The sequence below is a fragment of the Oncorhynchus keta genome, chromosome 22, assembly GCF_023373465.1.
Source record: "Oncorhynchus keta strain PuntledgeMale-10-30-2019 chromosome 22, Oket_V2, whole genome shotgun sequence".
In the NCBI taxonomy this organism is placed as follows: domain Eukaryota; kingdom Metazoa; phylum Chordata; class Actinopteri; order Salmoniformes; family Salmonidae; genus Oncorhynchus; species Oncorhynchus keta.
The window spans coordinates 8,798,589-8,823,915 of record NC_068442.1 but is presented as its reverse complement, the minus strand read 5'-3'; the positions used below and the strand labels follow the sequence as shown (position 1 = coordinate 8,823,915).

At 43.4% G+C, this 25,327-nt stretch overlaps 1 protein-coding gene across 1 annotated transcript in view; it reads left to right on the top strand.

Moving 5' to 3' along the window:
- Positions 1 to 1,634: 1,634 nt before the first annotated feature.
- LOC118401005 (metallophosphoesterase MPPED2-like) overlaps positions 1,635 to 25,327 on the top strand; it is a 48,378-nt gene continuing 24,685 nt past the window's right edge. Inside the window, exons 1-2 of the mRNA XM_035798097.2 lie at positions 1,635 to 1,883; positions 2,975 to 3,229. Coding sequence (XP_035653990.1) covers positions 3,048 to 3,229 — 182 coding nt within the window. The 5' untranslated portion in view covers positions 1,635 to 1,883; positions 2,975 to 3,047. The remainder of the gene's footprint in view (positions 1,884 to 2,974; positions 3,230 to 25,327) is intronic.

Genomic DNA, 25,327 nt, shown 5'->3' with positions numbered 1-25,327 from the left:
TTATTTTTTATTATAGAATACATGAAGAGTAGTTACTTTTTCCTTCACACCTTTGCTGGTACTGATTGCACGCATTAGGAAAGCAAAATGCAGTAGCGGGACATAATGGTATGCCAATATCTCTAATCATTTCCAAGTGTGCAAATCAAATTTTATTTGTCACATGCGCCGAATACAACTGGTGTAGATCTTACCTTGAAGTGCTTACTTACAAGCCCTTAAACAATGCAGCAAAGGGAAAAAAATCAACTAAAGTAAAAAATAAAATAGTTACAATAAAATAACGAGGCTATATATAAAGGGGGTACTGGTGCCAAATCAATGTGTGGGGTACATGTGTTAGTCAAGGCAATATGTACATGTACAGTGTATTCGGAAAGTAGTCAGAACCCTTCACTCTTTCCACATTTTGTTACATTTAAGCCTTATTATAACATTGATCAAATAGTATTTTTTTCCTCATCAATCTTCACACAATACCCCATAATGTCAAAGCTGAATGTATTTTATTATGCCACTCTACCATAAAGGCCTGATTGGTGGGGTGCTGCAGAGATGGTTGTCCTTCTGGAAGGTTCTCCCATCTCAACAGAGGAACTCTGGAACTCTGTCAGAGTGACCATCGGGTTCTTGGTCACCTCACTGACCATTTTCCCCCATATGCTCAGTTTGGCCCGGCGGCCAGCTCTCGGTTAGAGTTTTGGTGGATCCAAACGTCTTCCATATAGGATCGATGGTGGCCACTGTGTTCTTGGGGACCTTCAATGCAGCAGACCTTTTTTGGTACCCTTCCCCAGATCTGTGCTTCGACATAATCCTGTCTCAGAGCTTTACAGAGAACGCCGTTGACCTCATGGCTTGATTTGTGATCTGACATGCATTACCAACTGTGGGACCTTATATAGACAGGTGTGTGCCGTTCCAAATCATATGCAATCAATTTAATTCTCCACAGGTGGACTCCAATGAAGTTGTAGAAACATCTCAAGGATGATCAATGGAAACAGGATGCATCTGAGCTCAATTTCGAGTCTCATAGCAAAGGATCTGAATGCTTATGTAAATAAGGTATTTCAGTATTTATGTCTAAAAAAATAGATTTTCGCTTTGTCATTATGAGGAATTGTGTGTAGATTGATGATGTTTTATTTAATCCATTTTACAATAAGGCTGTAACGTAACAAAATGTGGAAAAAGTGAATGGTCTGAATACTTCCCGAATGCACGGTAACGTGACTATGCATAGATAATAAACATCGACGAGCAGTAGCATTAAAAAAAAAGGGGGGTCAATCAAGTAGTCCAGGTAGTATATCATTGTTTTAATATACACTGCTAGGACCTTACATTTTACAGTACAAATGTGTATTTAATTTGGTGTATTTGTCTTTCTTTATATATTATGTATAATACGTTTTAATATAGGCAACAATGGCTATGTGAGCCCAATTGTAGGCTATCCAAAATTATAAATAGTAAAACATTATAATAATAGTTTACTTGAAATCCTATTTGAAATTCTACAAACAGTGGTCCCAGTGCAGTCCCCTCCGCGTCTCCCTGTGCTTCTGTACTGCTCTCTGACCCCGGTGGCAGTCCTCTCGCACTGCACCCCCCCTCCTTCTCTTTTCACATCGAGGCTCCTTACTCGCTCGTTGCCTGTCTGTCGCATTTCCTCAATAGCCAGCCGAGGGTCTCTCAGGGTCGAAGGTTCTGCCCTGCTTGCCACGACCTCCACCTGAATTCTCTGCGTTACCTATGGGACCGCGTTTTTGAAAACAGATCGGTTTAACCCGGAGCAGTTATCGGCCGAAGGAAAGGAACTCGCTACCCGTTTGGCAAGAAAATCGTTGGGGAAAAAATAACGAGGAAGGCACAAAGCGGTGGGTTAGAGGTGGCTTGTCATTTACGAGCCATATGGATACAGAGGTTTCTGCAGAGGCTATAGATGTTGCTATTCGTACTATTTTTTTTTAGATGCAATAACTTGGTTTATGTTTGTATTTTATTCTCTGTAATGCAGGATAACAATAAATTAGGAACAACACAATCTGGTGTCAGAGGTCCAATTTGGTATCTCTCCATATTTCTCTTTTTAGGCTGATTGGTAGAAATGGTGCGTAGTTTTTTTTTAAATTCCCTCTTCAAAATGTTGCAGTGTGAAACAAAAGAGGGAACCGATTTTTCGTAAAACATCCTCTTACAATTTAGTTTGTAAGACAATCAGCTTGTTGAAGTTGAGTGGTGGAAAATGTAGTCTTGTCTGCATCTCTGTTAATTTGCTCATGTTAAAATCGTCTGGGTAGTTTTTTTATTTTACCAGGCAAGTCAGTGAAGAACAAATTCTTATTTACAAAGACGGCCTAGGAACAGTGAGGTAACTAACTGCCTGTTCAGGGGCAGAACGACAGATTTGTACCTTGTCAGCTCGGAGGTTTGAACTTGCAGCCTTCCACTTACTAGTCCAACGCTCTAACCACTAGGCTACCCTGCCGCCCCCTAGTTATGTTTTTGTGTTCACTTTTTATTGTCTTGACCATTTTAAAGTGGTTTGGTCAAAGTTCACTTATGTCATCTAGCCAATAGGCCTACTACTGCAACTATATAATTCACTTGGTTACATCGTATCAATTTACTGAGTCACTATTACATTTGGTCAAAATATTTTCTACTACATCATTGTTAGGTTTTAATGTCTGAGCTTATTTGTTTTATCCTATCTACTGTAGGTCAAATCTTGCAGCAGAAATGAACAAGACATGTATGGCTTCTTTTCTGATATTAGTGGTTGAGTTATTATTGTAACTCTGTATTCTGAATGTTTTCTTGCTGAGGTTTTTTGTACAGTACTCAGTTAATGCTGTCATTTAGTTTATTTGAATTAAGGCTCAGTTAATGCTGTCATTTATTGATGATACTGCACAATTATTGTACATTAAGATTTCCTACTCTCTTTCTGTTTGCCGTGGTACAGATTATCCAGAGGGCCGGTGGGTCTGAGTTGGTGAGCTGAACGGGGCCATTCTGAATGATGCCTGCTTCCTAGGATGGTCCTGGATCCTGGTAAACTAACTGCCCATGTCCCTAGCAGTGGAGCCATGGCTCACAGAACCCCCCCCTCTCAGGGCAAGGTGACCATCACTGTGGACGAGTACAGCTCCAACCCCACACAGGCCTTTACCCACTACAACATCAACGAGAGCCGCTTCCAACCACCCCATGTCCACATGTGAGTGTCTATCTATCCACAGACTGCGTTATATCTATCTCTTTCATCTGAAGGGCCTTTACAGTGCACAGAGTATTGATTGATGGGGTTCAAACTAAAGAAAGTGAATATATAGACATCTGTCCTCACTACCTCTACCACCAACCCCCAGCTGGTGGTGCCTCTATTCTATTCTCACCAGATATTAGCTTGTGATTCATATAGAAGACTAGATGGAGGATGATTTTATTTCATTGGATTGGTTTGTGAGTTATCCGCCCTGCCAAATAATCTAGAGTCGTGGAGGTCACCTTTTCATGTTATCAACTTAACGGAGGTCAGAGGTGCGGTGGGTTTATAAGCTATTCAACAATGTTCCTTTGACCTCAGGGTCACAGTTCAATTGTAAGTAACTTGCCTATTGACTTCTGAATCATTAGGATGTAATGAGTGTTGCTGTGGATGGAAGTGGGTTGGCCCAGGGTGGTCAGAGGGGGAGGCAGGTGCTTCTGGCTGTCTCCCTGGGACTCACTGCCTGGCAGTGACACCCACACAAAACACTTTACCAGCAGAGAGAAAACAAAGGCGTACGGCAGATGTCCTCTTTTATCGAAGTCTGGACTTCCGTTAACCAGTGTTTTTCACTTAGTCCACTGATAACTTTATTTTTTGAATAGTAGCCATAAAATCACAACGGCTCTCTCTTGTCAGTAGAACAACAAGGTGGACTTTGTTTTATTGAAGCTTGTTTATTGAAGCTATCTGCCACTGCTACAGTAATTCAATCGGATGGAGCGTTTCAGCACAGGACTGTGAGAAGCTAAAAGCCGAAGTCACATGGAGAGACGTCCGGCAATGGCGTGACATTGACACGCAAGAGTAGCAAGTGTCAGTTCAAACGCTACGTAGCATATGCCAAATTAATTGTCATGAAAATCCATAATACATTGTATTTGTTTTATATTTGCTATGTAGCCCATTGGGAATTATTGTTGTGTGTTCCATTTGACTCACCTTAAATGTCCTACGGGACTAAACATTTTGTTATGCTAGCATGAGGAGAGTTGTAGATAATAAAGCCGAGCAGTTTCTGAAAATGTTGGCAAGTCTCGTTCTTTTCGTATAACATGGCTTCTCTCTTGAAATCGGAGTTCCTCGGGTTTTCCAGTTGTAGCCTGCCTAAGGCTGATATGCCTGCTCGAAATCAACACAAGTGGGCTATTGTTATCAAATAGGTAGCAGGTAAATCCTAGCCTACAGCCCAATGAAACATCTTTAGTACAACATATTCGGACAATTTATCAGCTCATTTTACCAACATTGCTCCGCATAGACTCGAGGAAAAGTCGACTTTCTTTCTAATTTGACTCGCTATGAGGAGGGCTGTTGCCGTGACCTTATTACCGCCACACCGGCAGTCATGACCGCAGTAAAATTCTACCTGACCTTGAGTCACGGTAATCTCCTGTTATGCACTCTGGACATGCATTAGTAGTACCAAACTTACTAACGATCATCAGGTGTCTAATGGCCTGGTATTCAAGGGCTCTATTGTCCCTCTAACCACTCTGACTTTAAATGCAAATGCAATCAAAAATCACATCAAACACTTATCAGAAGAGTATCGTGCTTTTATAGCTCAGTTAACTGTAATTGATCAATTTGAAAAATGAAGTTCAACAACAGGTTAAAACTGAGTGGAAAACATGGTCATTGTGGATGTTGTTTCAAAGCCTAACACGACGAAATGGACAGCGCTTTCTAAGGTGATGATTCATTCAAATTAAAAACATGCATATTCAAGCTTATGCAAAAGCCCAGGCCTAAATATGAGCCCAAGCCCTACCCCCCCCAACGAAAAACTGACTTAAAATAATGATTGTTATACAATACATAGCCTACCTCATATTACACATGGCCGAAAAACATTAAAACATATACACTGCTCAAAAAAATAAAGGGAACACTAAAATAACACATCCTAGATCTGAATGAATGAAATATTCTTATTAAATACTTTTTTCTTTACATAGTTGAATGTGCTGACAACAAAATCACACAAATTATCAATGGAAATCAAATTTATCAACCCATGGAGGTCTGGATTTGGAGTCAAACTCAAAATTAAAGTGGAAAACCACACGACAGGTTGTTCCAACTTTGATGTAATGTCCTTAAAACAAGTCAAAATGAGGCTCAGTAGTGTGTGTGGCCTCCACGTGCCTGTATGACCTCCCTACAATGCCTGGGCATGCTCCTGGTGAGGTGGCTGATGGTCTCCTGAGGGATCTCCTCCTAGACCTGGACTAAAGCATCCGCCAACTCCTGGACAGTCTGTGGTGCAACGTGGCGTTGGTGGATGGAGCGAGACATGATGTCCCAGATGTGCTCAATTGGATTCAGGTCTGGGGAACGGGCGGGCCAGTCCATAGCATCAATGCCTTCCTCTTGCAGGAACTGCTGACACACTCCAGCCACATGAGGTCGAGCATTGTCTTGCATTAGGAGGAACCCAGGGCCAACCGCACCAGCATATGGTCTCACAAGGGGTCTGAGGATCTCATCTCGGTAGCAATCAGGCTACCTCTGGCGAGCACATGGAGGGCTGTGCGGCCCCCCAAAGAAATGCCACCCCACACCATGACTGACCCACCGCCAAACCGGTCATGCTGGAGGATGTTGCAGGCAGCAGAATGTTCTCCACGGCGTCTCCAGACTCTGTCACATGTGCTCAGTGTGAACCTGCTTTCATCTGTGAAGAGCACAGGGCGCCAGTGGCAAATTTGCCAATCTTGGTGTTCTCTGGCAAATGCCAAATGTCCTGCACGGTGTTGGGCTGTAAGCACAACCCCCACCTGTGGACGTCGGGCCCTCATACCACCCTCATGGAGTCTGTTTCTGACCGTTTGAGCAGACACATGCACATTTGTGGCCTGCTGGAGGTCATTTTGCAGGGCTCTGGCAGTGCTCCTCCTGCTCCTCCTTGCACAACGGCGGAGGTAGCGGTCCTGCTGCTGGGTTGTTGCACGCCTACGGCCTCCTCCACGTCTCCTGATGTACTGGCCTGTCTCCTGGTAGCTCCTCCATGCTCTGGACACTACACTGACAGACACAGCAAACCTTGCCACAGCTCACATTGATATTCCATCCTGGATGAGCTGCACTACCTGAGCCACTTGTGTGGGTTGTAGACTCCGTCTCATGCTACCACTAGAGTGAAAGCACCGCCAGCATTCAAAAGTGACCAAAACATCAGACAGGAAGCATAGAACTGAGAAGTGGTCTGTGGTCACCACCTGCAGAACCACTCCTTTATTGGGGGTGTCTTGCTAATTGCCTATAATTTCCACCTGTTGTCTATTCCATTTGCACAACAGCATGTGAAATGTATTGTCAATCAGTGTTGCTTCCTAAGTGGACAGTTTGATTTCACAGAAGTGTGATTGACTTGGAGTTACATTGTGTTGTTTAAGTGTTCCCTTTATTTTTTTTGAGCAGTGTGTATGTGTATATATATATATATACACTGATTTAAGATATCTTTGGTACATAATTGATCTCGACTAAATTAAACACATTCAGATTTGGCCTACAATTAGTGTATTTGTATCTTGAATAGCCTAGTAATAGGGCATAATTAATAGGCTGACAAGTTACATTTTTGTTACTGAATATCTCACCACTGTGAGTTTCCATCTCCTCCCCTCTCTCCTTCATTCCTTTCTCCAACAAGCAGAAAGAGGGCCTGTCAACAGTTTAATGAAATATGTTGTGAAAACATATTACTATCGACGTTCCCAAACAGATTTCACTTGGTTTCCCAAATTAAGCACTGGGTAGCTGCAGGAGCAGCATTGGAGAGCCTATGGCATACAGAGTTTGGACGGAATAGCAGCTGAGAAGCCGACCCAACATGAGTGAAAAATGTACTGGCAGGAAACTACCCTCCATTTGCTTTTCCAGTATTTGTATTTATGAGGGATGCCCGTTTTTAAATTTGGGATTCAAACACATTAACACAAAACCATACATCATATAACCACTACATATCTACAATACAAAATGTATAATACCACCATACTACAATGTGCGAATGTGTTAGCGCTTGTGTGTGTGTCTCTTCACAGTCTCTTTAAGGTGTATTTTTGCCTGTTTTAAAGTCTGATTCTACTGCTTGCATCAGTTACCTGATGTAGAATAGAGTTGCATGTAGGTATGGCTCTATGTAGTATTGTGCACCTCCCATAGTCTGTTCTGCACTTGCAGATTGTGAAGAGACCTCTGGTGGCATGTCTTGTGGGGTATTTATTTGATTTATTTAACTAGGCAAGTCAGTTAAGAACAAATTCCTATTTTCAATGACAGCCTAGGTGCAGAATGACAGATTTGTACCTTGTCAGCTCGGGGATTTGAACTTGCAACCTTCCGGTTACTAGTCCAACGCTCTTACCACTAGGCTACCCTGCCACCCCGAGTTTAAACAGACAGCTCGGTACATTCAGCATGACAACACCTCTTACAAAAAAAGTAGTGACAAAATCAATCTCTCTTCCACTTTGAGCCATGAGAGATTGACATGCATATAATTCATGTCAGCTCTCCATGTACATTTAAGGGCCAGCCGTACTGCCCTGTTCTGAGCCAATTGTAATTGTTCTAAGTCCCTCTTTGTGGCACCTGGCCACACTACTGAACAGTAGTCTAGGTGTGATAAAACCAGGGCCTGCAGGACCTGCCTTGTTGATAGTGTTGTTAAGGCAGAGCAGCGCTTTATTATGGACAGACTTCTCCCCATCTTAGCTACTCTTGTATCAATATGTTTTGACCTTGACAGTTTACAATCCAGGTTTACTCCATGCAGTTTAGTCACCTCAACTTGCTCAATTTCCACAAGATTTAGTTGAGGTTTAGGATTTAGTGACTGATTTGTCCCAAAACCAATGCTTTTCGTTTTGGAAATATTTAGGACTAACTTATTCCTTGCCACCCATTCTTTGTCAAGTGTTGCAGTCATTTCAGTTGCTGTAGTAGCTGACGTGTACAGTGTTGAGTCATCTGCATACATAGACACTCTGGCTTTTCTTAAAGCCAGTGGCATGTTGTTAGTAAAGATTCAAAAAAGTAAGGGGCCTAAACGGCTGCCCTGGGGAATTCCTGATTCTACCTGGATTATGTTGGAGAGGTATCCATTGAAGAACATCCTCTGTGTTCTGTTAGACAAGTAACTCTTTATCCACAATATAGCGGGGGGGTGTAAAGCCATAACACATACGTTTTTCCAGCAGCAGACTATGATCGATAATGTCAAAAGCCGCATGGAAGTCTAACAAAACAACCCCCACAATCTTTTTCATCAATTTATCTTCGCCAATCATCAGTCATTTGTGTAAGCGGTAAAATAGCATAAGGGTTGGTAAACGGCTGATTGGTCGGTTATTTGAGTCAGTAAAGGGGAATGACTTTAGCTTCTCTCCAGGCCTGAGGGCACACACTTTCTAGTAGGCTTAAATTGAAGATATGGAAAATAGGAGTGACATTATCATCCTCTATTATCCGCAGTAATTTTCCATCCAGGTTGTCAAGACCCAAGTGGCTTGTCGTTGTTGATAGACAACAATAATTTGTTCATCTTTTCCACACTCACTTTACGGAATTCAAATGTATAATGCTTGTCTTTCATCATTTGGTCAGATATACTTGGATGTGTAGTGTCAGCATTTGTTTCTGGCATGCCATGCCTAAGTTTGCTAATCTTGCCAATGAAAAAGTAATTAAAGTAGTTGGCAATATCAGTGAGTTTTGTGATGAATGAGCCATCTGATTCAATGAATGATGGAGCCCAGTTGACCTTTTAGTCCCAAAATTTTAGTAAAAAGCTTTGGAGCACATTAAATATCATTCTTTATATAATTTGTCTTTGTTTCATAGTAAAGTTTATTTTTCATGTTATGCCCCTCTTCCCACAGGTGTTATTATTACCTCTGAGGGTTTAGAGCTTGAGGTAGTCGCCTCATACAAGCACTTGGGAGTATAGCTAGACGGTGCACTGTCCTCCTCTCAGCACATATCAAAGCTGCAGGCTAAAGTTAAATCTCGACTTGGTTTCCTCTATCGTAATCGCTCCTATTTCACCCCAGCTGCCAAACTAACCCTGATTCAGATGACCATCCTACCCATGCTAGATTACGGAGATTAGTAAGGGTGCTCTCGAGCAGCTAGATGTTCTTTACCATTTGGCCATCAGATTTGCCACCAATGCTCCTTATAGGACACATCACTGCACTCTATACTCCTCTGTAAACTGGTCATCTCTGTATATCTGTCGCAAGACCCACTGGTTGATGCTTATTTATAAAACCCTCTTAGGCTTCACTCCCCCCGATCTGAGATACCTACTGCAGCCCTCATCCTCCACATACAACACCCATTCTGCCAGTCACTTTCTGTTAAAGGTCCCCAAAGCGCACACATCCCTGGGTCGCTCCTCTTTTCAGTTCGCTGCAGCTAGCGACTGGAACGAGCTGCAACAAACACTCAAACTGGACAGTTTTATCTCAATCTATTCATTCAAAGACTCAATCATTTAACATTTACATTTAAGTCATTTAGCAGACGCTCTTATCCAGAGCGACTTACAAATTGGTGCATACACCTTATGGCATCCAGTGGAACAGCCACTTGCATCTAAATCTTTTTTTGGGGGGGGGGAGAGAAGGGGGGTGAGAAGGATTACTTACCCTTACTTACCCTATCCTAGGTATTCCTTGAAGAGGTGGGGTTTCAGGTGTCTCCGGAAGGTGGTGATTGACTCCGCTGTCCTGGCGTCGTGAGGGAGTTTGTTCCACCATTGGGGGCCGGAGCAGCGAACAGTTTTGACTGGGCTGAGCGGGAACTGTACTTCCTCAGTGGTAGGGAGGCGAGCAGGCCAGAGGTGGATGAACGCAGTGCCCTTGTTTAGGTGTAGGGCCTGATCAGAGCCTGGAGGTACTGAGGTGCCGTTCCCCTCACAGCTCCGTAGGCAAGCACCATGGTCTTGTAGCGGATGCGAGCTTCAACTGGAAGCCAGTGGAGAGAGCGGAGGAGCGGGGTGACGTGCGAGAACTTGGGAAGGTTGAACACCAGACGGGCTGCGGCGTTCTGGATGAGTCGTAGGGGTTTAATGGCACAGGCAGGGAGCCCAGCCAACAGCGAGTTGCAGTAATCAAGACGGGAGATGACAAGTGCCTGGATTAGGACCTGCGCCGCTTCCTGTGTGAGGCAGGGTCGTACTCTGCGGATGTTGTAGAGCATGAACCTACAGGAACGGGACACCGCCTTGATGTTAGTTGAGAACGTCAGGGTGTTGTCCAGGATCACGCCAAGGTTCTTAGCGCTCTGGGAGGAGGACACAATGGAGTTGTCAACCGTGATGGCGAGATCATGGAACGGGCAGTCCTTCCCCGGGAGGAAGAGGAGCTCCGTCTTGCTGAGTTTCAGCTTGAGGTGGTGATCCGTCATCCACACTGATATGTCTGCCAGACATGCAGAGATGCGATTCGCCACCTGGTCATCAGAAGGGGGAAAGGAGAAGATTAATTGTGTGTCGTCTGCATAGCAATGATAGGAGAGACCATGTGAGGTTATGACAGAGCCAAGTGACTTGGTGTATAGCGAGAATAAGAGAGGGCCTAGAACAGAGCCCTGGGGGACACCAGTGGTGAGAGCGCGTGGTGAGGAGACAGATTCTCGCCACGCCACCTGGTAGGAGCGACCTGTCAGGTAGGACGCAATCCAAGCGTGGGCCGCGCCGGAGATGCCCAACTCGGAGAGGGTGGAGAGGAGGATCTGATGGTTCACAGTATCGAAGGCAGCCGATAGGTCTAGAAGGATGAGAGCAGAGGAGAGAGAGTTAGCTTTAGCAGTGCGGAGCGCCTCCGTGATACAGAGAAGAGCAGTCTCAGTTGAATGACTAGTCTTGAAACCTGACTGATTTGGATCAAGAAGGTCATTCTGAGAGAGATAGCGGTAGAGCTGGCCAAGGACGGCACGCTCAAGAGTTTTGGAGAGAAAAGAGAGAAGGGATACTGGTCTGTAGTTGTTGACATCAGAGGGATCGAGTGTAGGTTTTTTCAGAAGGGGTGCAACTCTCGCTCTCTTGAAGACGGGAGGGACGTAGCCAGCGGTCAGGGATGAGTTGATGAGCGAGGTGAGGTAAGGGAGAAGGTCTCCGGAAATGGTCTGGAGAAGAGAGGAGGGGATAGGGTCAAGCGGGCAGGTTGTTGGGCGGCCGGCCGTCACAAGACGCGAGATTTCATCTGGAGAGAGAGGGGAGAAAGAGGTCAGAGCATAGGGTAGGGCAGTGTGAGCAGAACCAGCGGTGTCGTTTGACTTAGCAAACGAGGATCGGATGTCGTCGACCTTCTTTTCAAAATGGTTGACGAAGTCATCTGCAGAGAGGGAGGAGGGGGGATTCAGGAGGGAGGAGAAGGTGGCAAAGAGCTTCCTAGGGTTAGAGGCAGATGCTTGGAATTTAGAATGGTAGAAAGTGGCTTTAGCAGCAGAGACAGAGGAGGAAAATGTAGAGAGGAGGGAGTGAAAGGATGCCAGGTCCGCAGGGAGGCGAGTTTTCCTCCATTTCCGCCGGCTGCCCGGAGCCCTGTTCTGTGAGCTCGCAATGAGTCACGAGCCACGGAGCGGGAGGGGAGGACCGAGCCGGCCTGGAGGATAGGGGACATAGAGAGTCAAAGGATGCAGTAAGGGAGGAGAGGAGGGTTGAGGAGGCAGAATCAGGAGATAGGTTGGAGAAAGTTTGAGCAGAGGGAAGAGATGATAGGATGGAAGAGGAGAGAGTAGCGGGGGAGAGAGAGCGAAGGTTGGGACGGCGCGATACCATCCGAGTAGGGGCAGTGCGGGAAGTGTTGGATGAGAGTGAGAGGGAAAAGGATACAAGGTAGTGGTCGGAGACTTGGAGGGGAGTTGCAATGAGGTTAGTGGAAGAACAGCATCTAGTAAAGATGAGGTCAAGCGTATTGCCTGCCTTGTGAGTAGGGGGAAGGTGAGAGGGTGAGGTCAAAAGAGGAGAGGAGGGAAAGAAGGAGGCAGAGAGGAATGAGTCAAAGGTAGACGTGGGGAGGTTAAAGTCGCCCAGAACTGTGAGAGGTGAGCCGTCCTCAGGAAAGGAGCTTATCAAGGCATCAAGCTCATTGATGAACTCTCCGAGGGAACCTGGAGGGCGATAAATGATAAGGATGTTAAGCTTGAAAGGGCTGGTAACTGTGACAGCATGGAATTCAAAGGAGGCGATAGACAGATGGGTAAGGGGAGAAAGAGAGAAAGACCACTTGGGAGAGATGAGGATCCGGTGCCACCACCCCGCTGACCAGAAGCTCTCGGGGTGTGCGAGAACACGTGGGCGGACGAGGAGAGAGCAGTAGGAGTAGCAGTGTTATCTGTGGTGATCCATGTTTCCGTCAGTGCCAAGAAGTCAAGGGACTGGAGGGAGGCATAGGCTGAGATGAACTCTGCCTTGTTGGCCGCAGATCGGCAGTTCCAGAGGCTACCGGAGACCTGAACTCCACGTGGGTCGTGCGCTGGGACCACCAGATTAGGTGGGTCGCTTATTTGTATGGTCTGTGCAGAGAGGAGAGAACAGGAATAGACAGACACATAGTTGACAGGCTACAGAAAAGGCTACGCTAATGCAAGGAGATTGGAATGACAAGTGGACTACACGTCTCGAATGTTCAGAAAGTTAAGCTTACGTAGCAAGAATCTTATTGACTAAAATGATTAAAATGATACAGTACTGCTAAAGTAGGCTAGCTGGCAGTAGCTGCGTTGTTGACACTACACTAATCAAGTCGTTCCGTTGAGTGTAATAGTTTCTACAGTGGTACTATTCGGGGCCAGCTGGCTAGCTAGCAGTGTTGTTTACGTTACGTTGCGTTAAAAGAACGACAATAGCTGGCTAGCTAACCTAGGAAATCGCTCTAGACTACACAATTATCTTTGAAACAAAGACGGCTATGTAGCTAGCTATGTAGCTAGCTACGATCAAACAAATCAAACCGTTGTACTGTAATGAAATGAAATGAAAATGTGAAACTACCTGACCGGGTTGTTGAATTCAAAACAGTAGACGTTGGCTAGCTGTTAGCAGTTAGCTGTTGGCTAGCTAGCAGAGTCTCCTACGTTAAGGACGACAAATAGCTGGCTAGCGAACCTCAGTGAATTAAGATAATCACTCCAAGGCTACACACACTAAACTACACAATTATCTTGGAAACAAAGACAGCTATGTAGCTAGCTAACACTAGACTAATCAAGTCGTTCAGTTGAGTGAATAGCACTACAGTGATGCTAATCTGTGTGCGTTAGCTAGCGTTTTGCTAGCTGGGCGAATAGCAGTGAAGGCTACGTTAGGGCGACGAAATACGATAATTATGCAATTATCTCTGATACAAGGACGGCTATGTAGCTAGCTAAGAAGAATTGCTAAGATTAGACAAATCAACCGTTGTACTATAATGAAATGTAATGAAAAAGTTATACAACCTGCAGAGCGAAGTGGACACTCTTACTGACAGTTGTGGCTGCTTTGTGTGATGTATTGTTGTCTCTACCTTCTTGGCCTTTTGTGCTGTTACCATGTTGTGTTGCTACCATGCTGTGTTGTCATGTGTTGCTGCCCTGCTATGTTGTTGTCTTAGGTCTCTGTAGTGTTGTCTCTCTTGTCGTGATGTGTGTTTTGTCCTATTTTATTTTTTTAAATCCCAGGACCCCGTCTCTGCCGGAGGCCTTTTGGTAGGCCATCATTGTAAATAAGAATTTGTTCTTAACTGTCTTACCTGGTTTAATAAAATAAATAAATAATTCAATTTGCAGTACGTTTGACAATCGGTAGGGCTGCCAGACTTATTTGCCATACCCTTTGCCTCATCCCTCTCAACCATACAATTTTAAAATTCCTCGTCGATCCAAGGGGATTTAAACGTTTTTAGTCATTTTCTTAATGGGTGCGCGCTTATTAGTAACTGGAATAAGCAATTTCACAAATGTGTCAAGTGCAGCGTGTGGTTGCTCCTCACTACATGCCACAGACAAGCAAATATTCTTTACATCAACATAAGAATCACTACAAAATCTATTGTATGACCTCTTATACACTGTTAGGCCCAGCCTTTGGCACCTTGGTATTCCTAGATGTGGCTACTATATTGTCATCACTACATCCTATGGATTTGGATGCTGCTTTAAAGTACATTTCAGCAGCATTAGTGAAGATGTGATCAATACATGTTGATTTTTTTTTTGTAACTACCCTGGTAGTTTGACTGACGACCTGAACTAGGTCACTGGACACTAGTTACAGGACACTGGTTACTGTTGGATTTTGTTGTTGTTGAGTGGGCAGCTTGATAAAAGCCAGTCAATATTTAAATCACACAGAAAATATACATCTCTGTTGATATCACATACATTATCAAGCATTTCACACACGTTATCTAGATACTGACTGTTAGCACTTGGCTGTCTTTAGCAGCTTCCCACAAGAATGGGCTTCAGTTGAGGCAGATGAACCTGTGCACAGGGATAACATGTCTTTTGTCTTGCCCCTGTTCTTGACAATTTGGTAATGGGCCATTCTAAATCGAAACTCATTTGACATATTAGTGAAGGAAGACAAGATCAAATGTAAGAATAGTCTGATGGGTGAAAATAGGATCACTTAATGAGGGAACAGCATTGTGCAGCCTGAGGTAAGGAACAGAGCGCAAGCTTTTTTTTGTGACTTTCTCTAATTTCTTCAGTAGCCTATTTTCGCATCAGGTAGCCCTTATTTATTTTGATTTCTAAGGTGTTGTATCATTCACAACTAAAGTTGCCAAGTAACTCTAAGTCTTGTGTATAGGACCTGTTTCAAATGATCACTTTTACGTTCAACATAGCCACTTCTTCATATTCGAGCACTCTCACTCCGGAATGGGAAAAATATCCTATTTTATTCAGCTAAGTTCAATTATATTCTTCTTACTATAAAAAAAATGGCACCTGAGTAGCGCAGTGGTCAAAGGCACTGCTTCTCAGAGCTTAGGGTGTCATTACAGACACCCTGGTTCGAATCCAGGCTGTATCACAACCTGCCGTGATTGGGAGTCCCATAGTGCGGCGCACAATTTGCCCAGCGTCGTTAGGGTTTGGCCCGGGGTAGGCCGTCATTGTAAATAAGAATTTGTTCTTAACTGACTTGCCTAGTAAAATGAAATATATTGTTGCTAAATGAACAAGCCTATGGCATGGCGCATAGCCAGATAACATACAGTAGGCCAACTCATATTCTGTTCTTTTGAAATACATTATGAATATGAAGAAAATGTTTCTTTAGACCTACCTAAAATAAATAATGTATTTATTGTGATGGTGTATATTCAATAGATTTATTATAGTTTTTTAAAAATGTAGATGTTCCAAAGACACAAGCCACTGAAACACGTGTGGAGACCTGGAGGTGCTAAACGTGTTTATGTTAATTAATGGTAAATTACCGTAAGACCGGCAGACTTTTGCACGACAATAACCGTCTGAGAAAATGTCATGACAGCCACAGCCCTAGCTATGAGTCATGTTGGAAAATGCTTTTCTGGGGCGTGATGTAATATGGAGGACCTGGCAAGCCAGCCTATACCCTATAATGTAGACACTAACCAAAATAACTTCAAATGTAGAACTTCAAATTAAACCAAACAGTTTGCACCCATGACTACTGGTTTCAATCGAATGTTCAGCCAACTGACAAGCAAATACGTTATGAATCTATTGTTACAAATAAGCTTACAAGGTTACTAGCCACCTAGCCTGCTAATGTTAGCCCTACCAGCCTACTTCATGAGTCAGACAGTTGCTATCAATACCTAGCTTACAGCTACATTAAAGTAAACAAACGTTGTTGAAAAACACAACCACGATCAAACCAGTTATCAAAGTATGTTCTATGCAGTTAATGTTATCTTAGCCAGCAAAGTTAGCCTATCCAGCTAACTCTACAACAGTGAAGAACAAGCACAGGTAGTAACCCACAACGAAAACAGAACCCTCCAGCAGATTTTTATAAAAGCAAAGAGAGCGGAGACTTACATATTGACGGCTGGGGCCCATCATTGTAAGGACTGTCGGCTGAGTTAGCTACCAAACAAAATGAGAGCCAGTGAGAGAGACACCTCCGATGTGAGAAGCCTAGCTATTTTAGCCAGCTAACTAGCCTTGCCAGCTAGCATATCACTGCAGAGGAAACTTCCTCCCGATATGAAATATCAGACAAAAGCAGCGACTCCGAGCATAGCAGGAACTCTGTTTCCTATGGGCCAGAATCTGATGAAGACGAGGTGGTGGCAGAGCAGGCCACTTTCCCGTTTGGATTTGAGCACGAGTCAAGGCACAGAGAGCGTGCTGGTGCTAAACTTGTAGTGCAGGATGCGGCTCCACTTGTGGGGAATGTTGATTGGTAATATGGCAAGCTAGTTTGCTACTGAGAATACACCCTATAATGTCACTTCCTTTGTAACTATGGCTGAATCACATAAAAATAGCTTGTTGTCGGTGCTCATGCAATGGGTGTATTCCCATGGAGTCTGTGTGATGTCAGGAATACTGGCAGACAATGTCCATGTTGACAGAAGGTTATACAGTGGGTTGTATAACGCAACATTCTGGCTTCCCCACAGTCTGCCTGGATGTCACTGTGCTGCTGACGGCCTACAATACCTACCGGCAGGACTACGCCCGTGAAGCAGACAGTCCATACTCAACACGAGTTAGTTCATCTATAAATAGAACCCTCACTAGTCGAATGCAATAATGAAATCAAAATGACGTTACACCACTCCCCTTACCAATAGTAGCACATTTCTTTCCCAGTCTTTTTAGAAAGTTCAGACACGTTTCCCGCAGGCAGTTCATCAGCTGGAATTGGGGCTATCTAGCGTTTGGTGTCAATAGGATAAGAAATAGGTTCCCAAATGACGACATGAGCATGCCCTACACAGGCTTCAAGTTACCATAAAAACAATTCAAACCCGTTTTTACCTTTTTTATTAAAAGTTGTACAAATATATGTCATGGGTCATTAAAAAAATGTATCTGTCATTCCAGAAAAGCAATTTTCTATTTCTATGTTACTCAAGTATTGACAATCGTTTAGGCTTTGAATCATTATGATAGAGCATATTACCAAGATGATAAAACAATCCTGTCTCTTGATGGTGGTGACGCATCCCAGTCAGTTCAGACAGAACATCCCAGTCAGTTCAGACAGAACATCCCAGTCAGTTCAGACAGAACATCCCAGTCAGTTTAGTGTGTGTGTGTGTGTGTGTGTGTGTGTGTGTGTGTGTGTGTGTATATATATGTATGTAAAATATATATATATATCACACATACACACACAAAAATACTTGGTTCTTTCAGCGAGCAGAAGGGAATTTGGCTGTATGAACGCAAAATAGACATACAGTTAGACAACACAGCCAAAAGAAATGTGACAAGTAGGCTTATTCAGACAAAAGTAGTATCACTTAACGCAAGACTGCACACTATGTTGAGAGAGAGAGGAGGGGGCGGGACTCACTCCTTACATCTGTTGCCAAGACTAGATCTCCACCCATTTCCTGGAGCGTTTCGACGGGTGCCACTGCTCGACATCCCATAACTTGAGGACTGCTGGCTCAAGGTGGTTTTGCTGGTGACAGAAGACTGTGCTGCGGTGAATGGTGGCCACTCCCATCATGTCGAGCATTCAGAGGACTTTGGTCGGCATACAACCTGACACCAAAATGGCAGCAGAAAGGAGCAGATTGCCTGCTGGCACCCTCCTGATCATAGGCTGGCTGAAATATTCACTCGCATGGTTGCGCGACCTGCAGATCTGAGTGACGTTGAGAGCTGTTACTCTGGCTGATGATGTAGTCTCTGGACTCTCCGCACCACAAATCCGATTGTATTGGTCACAAATCCGATTGTATTTTCCACCATAATTTGCAAATAAATTCATAAAAAATCCTACAATGTGATTTTCTGGATTTTTTTGTCCCTTATTTTGTTTGTCATAGTTGAAGTGTACCTATGATGGAAATTACAGGCCTCTCTCATATTTTTTAAGTGGGAGAACTTGCACAATTGGTGGCTGACTAAATACTTTTTTGCCCCGCTGTATATATATGAAATGAGTAAAGCAGTATGTAAACATTATTAAAGTGACAAGTGTTCCATTATTAAAGTGACCAGTGAGTCAATGTACATCGGACAGCAGGGTGCAGGGTTGAGTAACGTGGTAGCTGGCTAGTGACGGATATTTAACGATCTGATAACCTTGAGATGGAAGCTCTTTTTCAGTCTCTCGGCCCCAGCTTTGATGCACCTGTACTGACCTCGCCTTCTGGATGATAGCCTGGGTGAACAGGCCGTGGCTCGGATGGTTGTTCTCCTTCATGACCCTTTTGGCCTTCCTGTGACATCAGGTGCTGTCGGTGTCCTGGAGGGCAGGCAGTGTGCCCCCGGTGATGCATTGGGCAGACCGCACCCCCCTCTGGAAAGCCCTGCGGTTGCGGTCGGTGCAGTTGCCGTACCAGGCAGTGATACAGCCCAGCAGGATGCTCTCAATTGTGCGTTTGTGAGGGTCTTAGGAACCAAGCCGAATTTCTTCAACCTCCTGAGGTTTGAAGAAGCGCTATTGCGCCACCTTCACCACACTCTGTGTGGGTGGACCATTTCAGATTGTCAGTGATGTGTATGCTGAGGAACTTGAATCTTTTCACCTTCTCCACTTCGGTCCCGTCAATGTGGATAGGGGCTTGCTCCCTCTGCTGTTTCCTGAAGTCCACGATCATCTTCTTCATTTTGATGATATTGAGGGAGAGGTTATTTCCCTGGCACCACTCCGCAAGGGCCCTCACCTCCTCCCTGTAGGCTGTCTCGTCATTGTTGGTAATTAGGCCTACTACTGTTGTGTCGTCTACAAACTTGATGATTGAGTTGGAGACATGCATGGCCACGCAGTCATGGGTGAACAGGGAGTACAGGAGAGGGCTGAGTACGCACCCTTGTGGGGTCCCTGTGTTGCGGATCTGCGAAGTAGAGGTGTTGATTCCTACCTTCACCACCGGGGGCGGCCCGTCAGGAAGTCCAGGACCCAGTTGCACAGGGCGGGGTTCAGACCCAGGGCCCCGAGCTTAGTGATGAGCTTGTAGGGTACTATGACTATAGCTCAGCATTCAACACCAATGAACAGCATTCTGATGTAGGTATTCCTCTTTTCCAGGTGGGATAGGGCCGTGTGCAGTGCGATGGCGATTGCGTCATCTGTGGCTCTATTGGGGCGGTATGCAAATTTAACTGGGTCTAGGGTGTCAGGTAATTGTAGAGGTGATCTGATCCTTAACTCGCCTTTAAAAGCACTTCATGATGGCAGAAGTGAGTGCTACGGGACGATAGTCATTTAGATCAGGTACCTTTGCTTTCTTGGGTACAGGAACAATGCTGGAACCTAACAGACTTGGAAAATCTTCATCAGTTGACTGGAACACAAACATATGTTCCTTGTACGGACTGGCTGAAGCCTGACTCCTTGAGCGTGAATAAAATGTCAGACATTTTTATGGACGCTGTAGGGCAAACATCTCTTCATCTTATCCAATGAATGTGCATTGCACAAATTAGGACTGTGCCATAGTGTTGAATTGTTTTACATCCTAGACATATTTCAGTATGTGCGTACAAATGAAATCTTCTCAGGTTTTATGATTTATAAATTATTGGTATTGACAGCTTTTTCACAATAACTGCCTGGACTTGAAGTGAGCAGTATACATGTGACATATGAGAAGACAGAGCAACAAAATATCCAATCCAAAGTAACTAGGGCAGAGATATAAGATGATGACTCACCAATGCTTCTTGTATGTGGCATTAGAAATGACACCAGTGTTCCTTTATTACACAGTCCAGTTGGTCCCAATGCAGATGATGCGACTGGTACTTCAGACTGGGGAGATACAGAGACGGCACACGAAGGTGTAGAGAAGCCTCATCCATAATGACAAAGTGAAAACATGTTTTAGCAATCTTTGCTAGTCTTTCTGGGTAAATCTAAGACCTTTGCACACCTGGATTGTACAATATTTGCCAATGATTCTTTGAAAAAAATGTCAAGGTTGGTTGTTGATCAAAGCTAGACAGACGTTTTCAAGTCTTGCCATAGATTTTCAAGCAGATTTATGTCAACTGTCGCTAGGCCACTCAGGAATATTTCAATGTATTCTTGTAAGCATCTCCAGTGTATATTGTGTTTTAGGTTTTTGTCCTGCTGAAAGGTGAATTTATCTCCCAGTGTCTGTTGGAAAGCAGACTGAACCAGGTTTTCCTGTAGGATTTTTCCTGTGCTTAGCTCTATTTTGTTTATTTTTACCCTAAAAACTCCCTGGTCCTTGCCGATGACAAGCATACCCATAACATGATGCAGCCTCTACCATGCTTAAAAAATATTAAGAGTGGTTCTCAGTGATGTTGTTGGAGTTGCCCCAAACATAACGCTTTGTATTCAGGCCACATTTTTTGCAGTTTTACTTTAGTGTCTTATTGCAAACTGTATGACGGTTTTGGAAATGTGTTTTTCTGTACAGGCTTCCATCTTTTCATGTTGTCATTTGGGTTAGTATTGTGGAGTAATTACAATGTTGTTGAGCCATCCTCAGTTCTCACAGCCATTGAACTCTTAACTGTTTTAAAGTTGCCATTGGCCTCATGACGAATTATATGAGCGGTTTCCTTCCTCTACAGCAACTGAGTTAGGAAGGACTCCTGTTTATTTAGTGACTAGGTGTATTCTTCTTTGTGAGGCATTGGAAAACCTCCCTGGTCTTTTGTGGTTGAATCTGTGTTTGAAATTCACTGCTCGACTGAGGGACCTTACAGATAGCTATGTGTGGGGCACAGAGATCAAAATCATGTTAAAACACTATTGCACACAGTCCATGCAACTTATGTGACTTGTGACTCCTGAGTTTATTTAAGCTTGCCATAACAAAGGAGTTGAATACTTGACTCAAAGACATTTCAGCTTTTCATTTGAAATTAATTTGTAAAAATGTCAACTTAATTCCACTTTGATAATATGGGGTATTGTGTGTAGGCCAGTGACACAAAATCTATATTTAAATTCAGGCTGTAAAAAGAAGAAACGCACACTGCTCTTGCTAGTATCACTGCTCTTTATAAGGCTTTTCGCATCTTTGTTTCGCATCTTATTCAATTTTTACCATGCTTCTGCAACAAAGATGGCTCAGATGTGTGAGTGCTTTAAAAAAAAATTCAGGCTGTAACACAACAAAATGTGGAAAATGTCAAGGGTTGTGAGTACTTTCTCAAGGCACTATATCAGCTTAATGCATAATGTACACTGAACAAAAATATAAATGAGAGAGATATAAATGCAACAATTTCAAAGATTTTATTGAGTTACAGTTCATATAAGGGAATCAGTCAATTAAAATAAATTCAGCTCCGGTGGGCATTCAGCATGCAAATTGCACGCTCCTCAACTTGAGACATCTGTGGCATTGTGTGACAAAACTGCACATTTTGGCCTTTTATTATCCCCAGCATAAGGTGCAACTGTGTAATGATCATGCTGTTTAATCAGCTTCTTGATTATCTTGGCAAAGGATAAATGCTCACTAACAGGGATGTAAACAAATTTGTGCACAAAATTTGAGAAGCTTTTTTGCACGTATGGAAATATTGTATTTCAGCTCACGATACATGGGACCAACAGTTTACATGTTGCATTTTATATTTTTGTTCAGTATTTATAAAGCCAAGCTATCATTTATCACAGCATACAGGCAGTATTAAATAATGTAGCTAGTATCTGTAATAATGTTATATTATCTAGATGGTTTGGTCGTTACCTAACTTGCTAAAAGTGAAATAACTGACTTGCTTGCTACTTGACCTAGCTAGCCAGCCAACCTTTGGTGGACAATTTTGTTATGCAATGCAATTGACATTAATCAACAGGACCAACGTCTAAAAAAATACTGAACAGAGATATACATTTCAAAGAGTTTACTGAGTTACAGTTCATACAAGGAAATCAGTCAATTGAAATAAATAAATTAGGCTGTAATCTATGGAGTTCATGTGACTGTGCAGGGGTGCAGCCATGGGTGGGCCTTGGAGGGTAAAGGATCAGCCAATCAGAATTAGTTTTTCCCCACAAAAGTGTTTTGACAGGCAGAAATGCTACTCTGTTTCATCAGCTGTCCGTGTGGCTGGTCTCAGACTATACTGCAGGTGAAGAAGCCAGATGTGGAGGTCCTGAACTGGTGTGGTTCGTGATCAGCGGTTGTGACGCCTGCCAAATTCTCTAAAATAACGTTGGAGGCGGCTTATAGTAGAGAAATTAACATTCAATTGTCTGGCAACAGCTCTGATGGACATTCCTGAAGTCAGCATGCCAATTGCACGCTTCCTCAATTTGAGGCATTTTGTTGTGTGACAAAACTGCACATTTTAAAGTGGTCTTTTATTGTCCCCAGCACAAGGTGCACTAGTAATGATCATGCTGTTTAATCAGCTTCTTGATATGCCACCCCATAGAAGGTGGATGGATTATCTTGGCAAAGAAGAAATGCTCACTAACAGGGATGTAAACATATTTGTGCACAAAATTGAAGAGAAATAAGCTTTGTGCATATGGAACATTTTCTGGGAAAGTTTGAGAGGTGGCTGCCTGGCTCCTATGTTTCAATCCCAGCAATGTGTCGACATTCACCATTTGATAAGCTTGCTAGCTAGCAGAGAAAGAGGCTAAGTTAGCTTGTCGAAAACATTGCAGGCGGTGTAGCCTTACTTGTAACATTACTAGTATACAGGTAGCAACCTTATAATGAACGTTAGCTAGCTAGATATAACAGTCTCGAAATCTTCGCTAGATTATGTATAGATATAATTTATTACCACGTTGAATTTACCCAGTTTATCTCCATCACTGCTGACACCTGCGATGTACCGGTAGGTCGATAGGAAACAGAGTTTGCAGGCTTCACAATCACGCTCGGCACAGCACCTGGGTTCAGTCCGAGACTCATTCAGAATCCTCCCTTCCACTGGTTATAGCCTTTGAAGTCCTCCGGGTTGAAATGAGCATCCCACACAGTAGACGTGCCCGCGGTTCCCTTACTCCAATCTGCCCTGCTTCAACTGTACAAACCGGTTCCACTTCAAAGCTAGCTTCATGTTTTTGGGCCACAAATGAGTCGTAAGCCCATCCTCGTGAGTATTATCTCACCCAGCAACAGCACACCTCCTTGGGATATTTAGCTTTTAAAAAATCTGATTGGTCTGAAATGAAAACTAACGCTAGCTACAGACGGCAGAAAACTACAACAAGGATCACCAGCTCGCTCAGCTACAAAACGCACAGGAGAAGAGCAGATGCAGCTCTTCACATGAATTTATGTTTTCTTCTTCATAGATGTACCAGTCAATCTACTCATCCCAGGATATTGCTTTATTTTTTTACTGTTTTCTACATTGTAGAATAATAGTGAAGATATCAAAACAATGGAATAACACATGAATCATGTAGTAACCAAAAAAAGTGTTAATCAAATCAAAATATATTTGAGATTCTTCAAAGTAGCCCCCCTTTGCCTTGACAGCTTTGCACACTCTTGGCATTCTCTCAACTAGCTTCATGGGGTAGTCACCTGGAATGCATTTCAATTAACAGGTGTGGAATTTCTTCTTAATGCGTTTGAGCCAATCAGTTATGTTGTTTCTAGGTTGGAGTGGTTTACAGAAGATGGCCCTATTTAGTAAAAGACCAAGTCTACATTATGGCAAGAACAGCTCAAATAAGCATAGAGAAACGACAGTACATCATTACTTTAAGACATGAAGGTCAGTCAATACAGAACATTTAAAAAACAGTGCAGTTGAAAAACCGTCAAGTGCTATGATGAAACTGGCTCTCATGAGGACCGCCACAGGAAAGAAAGACCTGGAGTTACCTCTGATGCAGAGGATAAGTTCGTTAGATTTACCAGCCTCAGAAATTGCAGCCCAAATAAATGCTTCACAGAGTTCCAGTAACATTCACATCTCAACATCAACTGCTCAGAATAGATTGAGTGAATCGGAGTCTTCATGGTCAAATTGCTGCCAAGAAACTACTACTTAAGGACACCAATAATAAGAAGAGACTTATTATGTTCCGGGATTCTTCTGATGGCATTGAGGAGTATACCCTTCCCTGGATCTGTGCTCCAACTCAATCCTGTCTCGGAGTTCTACGGACGATTCCTTCGACTTCATGGCTTGGTTTTTGCTTTGACATGCACTGTCAACTGTGGGACCTTATATATATATATATGTGTGTATGTATGTGTGTGTGTGCCTTTCCACATCACGTTCAATCAATTGAATTTCCCCACAGGTTGACTCCAATCAATTTGTAGAAACATTTCAAGGATGATCAAAGGAAACCAGATGCACCTGAGCTCAATTTAGAGTCTCATAGCAAAGGGTATAAATACTTATGTAAATAAGGTATGTCTGTTTTCCTGTATTTAATGCATTTGCAAAAAATTCTAAACCTGTTTTCGCTTTGTCATTATGTGGTGTTGTGTGTAGATTGCTGAGGAAATTGTTTTATTTAATTAATTTTAGAATAAGGCTGTAACTAACAAAATGTGGGAGAAGTATAGGGGTCTGAATATTTTCCCGGAGGCACCGTAGGTACGCCCATTTATTCATATCTGACAGGGCAGGAGTATGGAGTTCTGAATAACCTCCTGGATGTTGTGGAGGTTTGCATTAAAACGCCTCGGGTGACTCATTGAAGCTGGCAGCCTAATCTCTCATTTGCCAGCTTCATTCCATGCATCACAGTTTGGCACCTGTCTAGCCCTGCCAGCCCCAAATCCCACATGACCTCACAGTCACAGCCTGGCTGCCTCAGTCTGGCAAGAGGCTGAGGGATGAGGGACCTGCACTAGCTTCACTTCAAAGTCTAAGCCGTTTTGGGGGGGGTGTTTCTACTAAGCTAACACATGGAAATAGTTATTTGTTTTTGAATATTAGGAC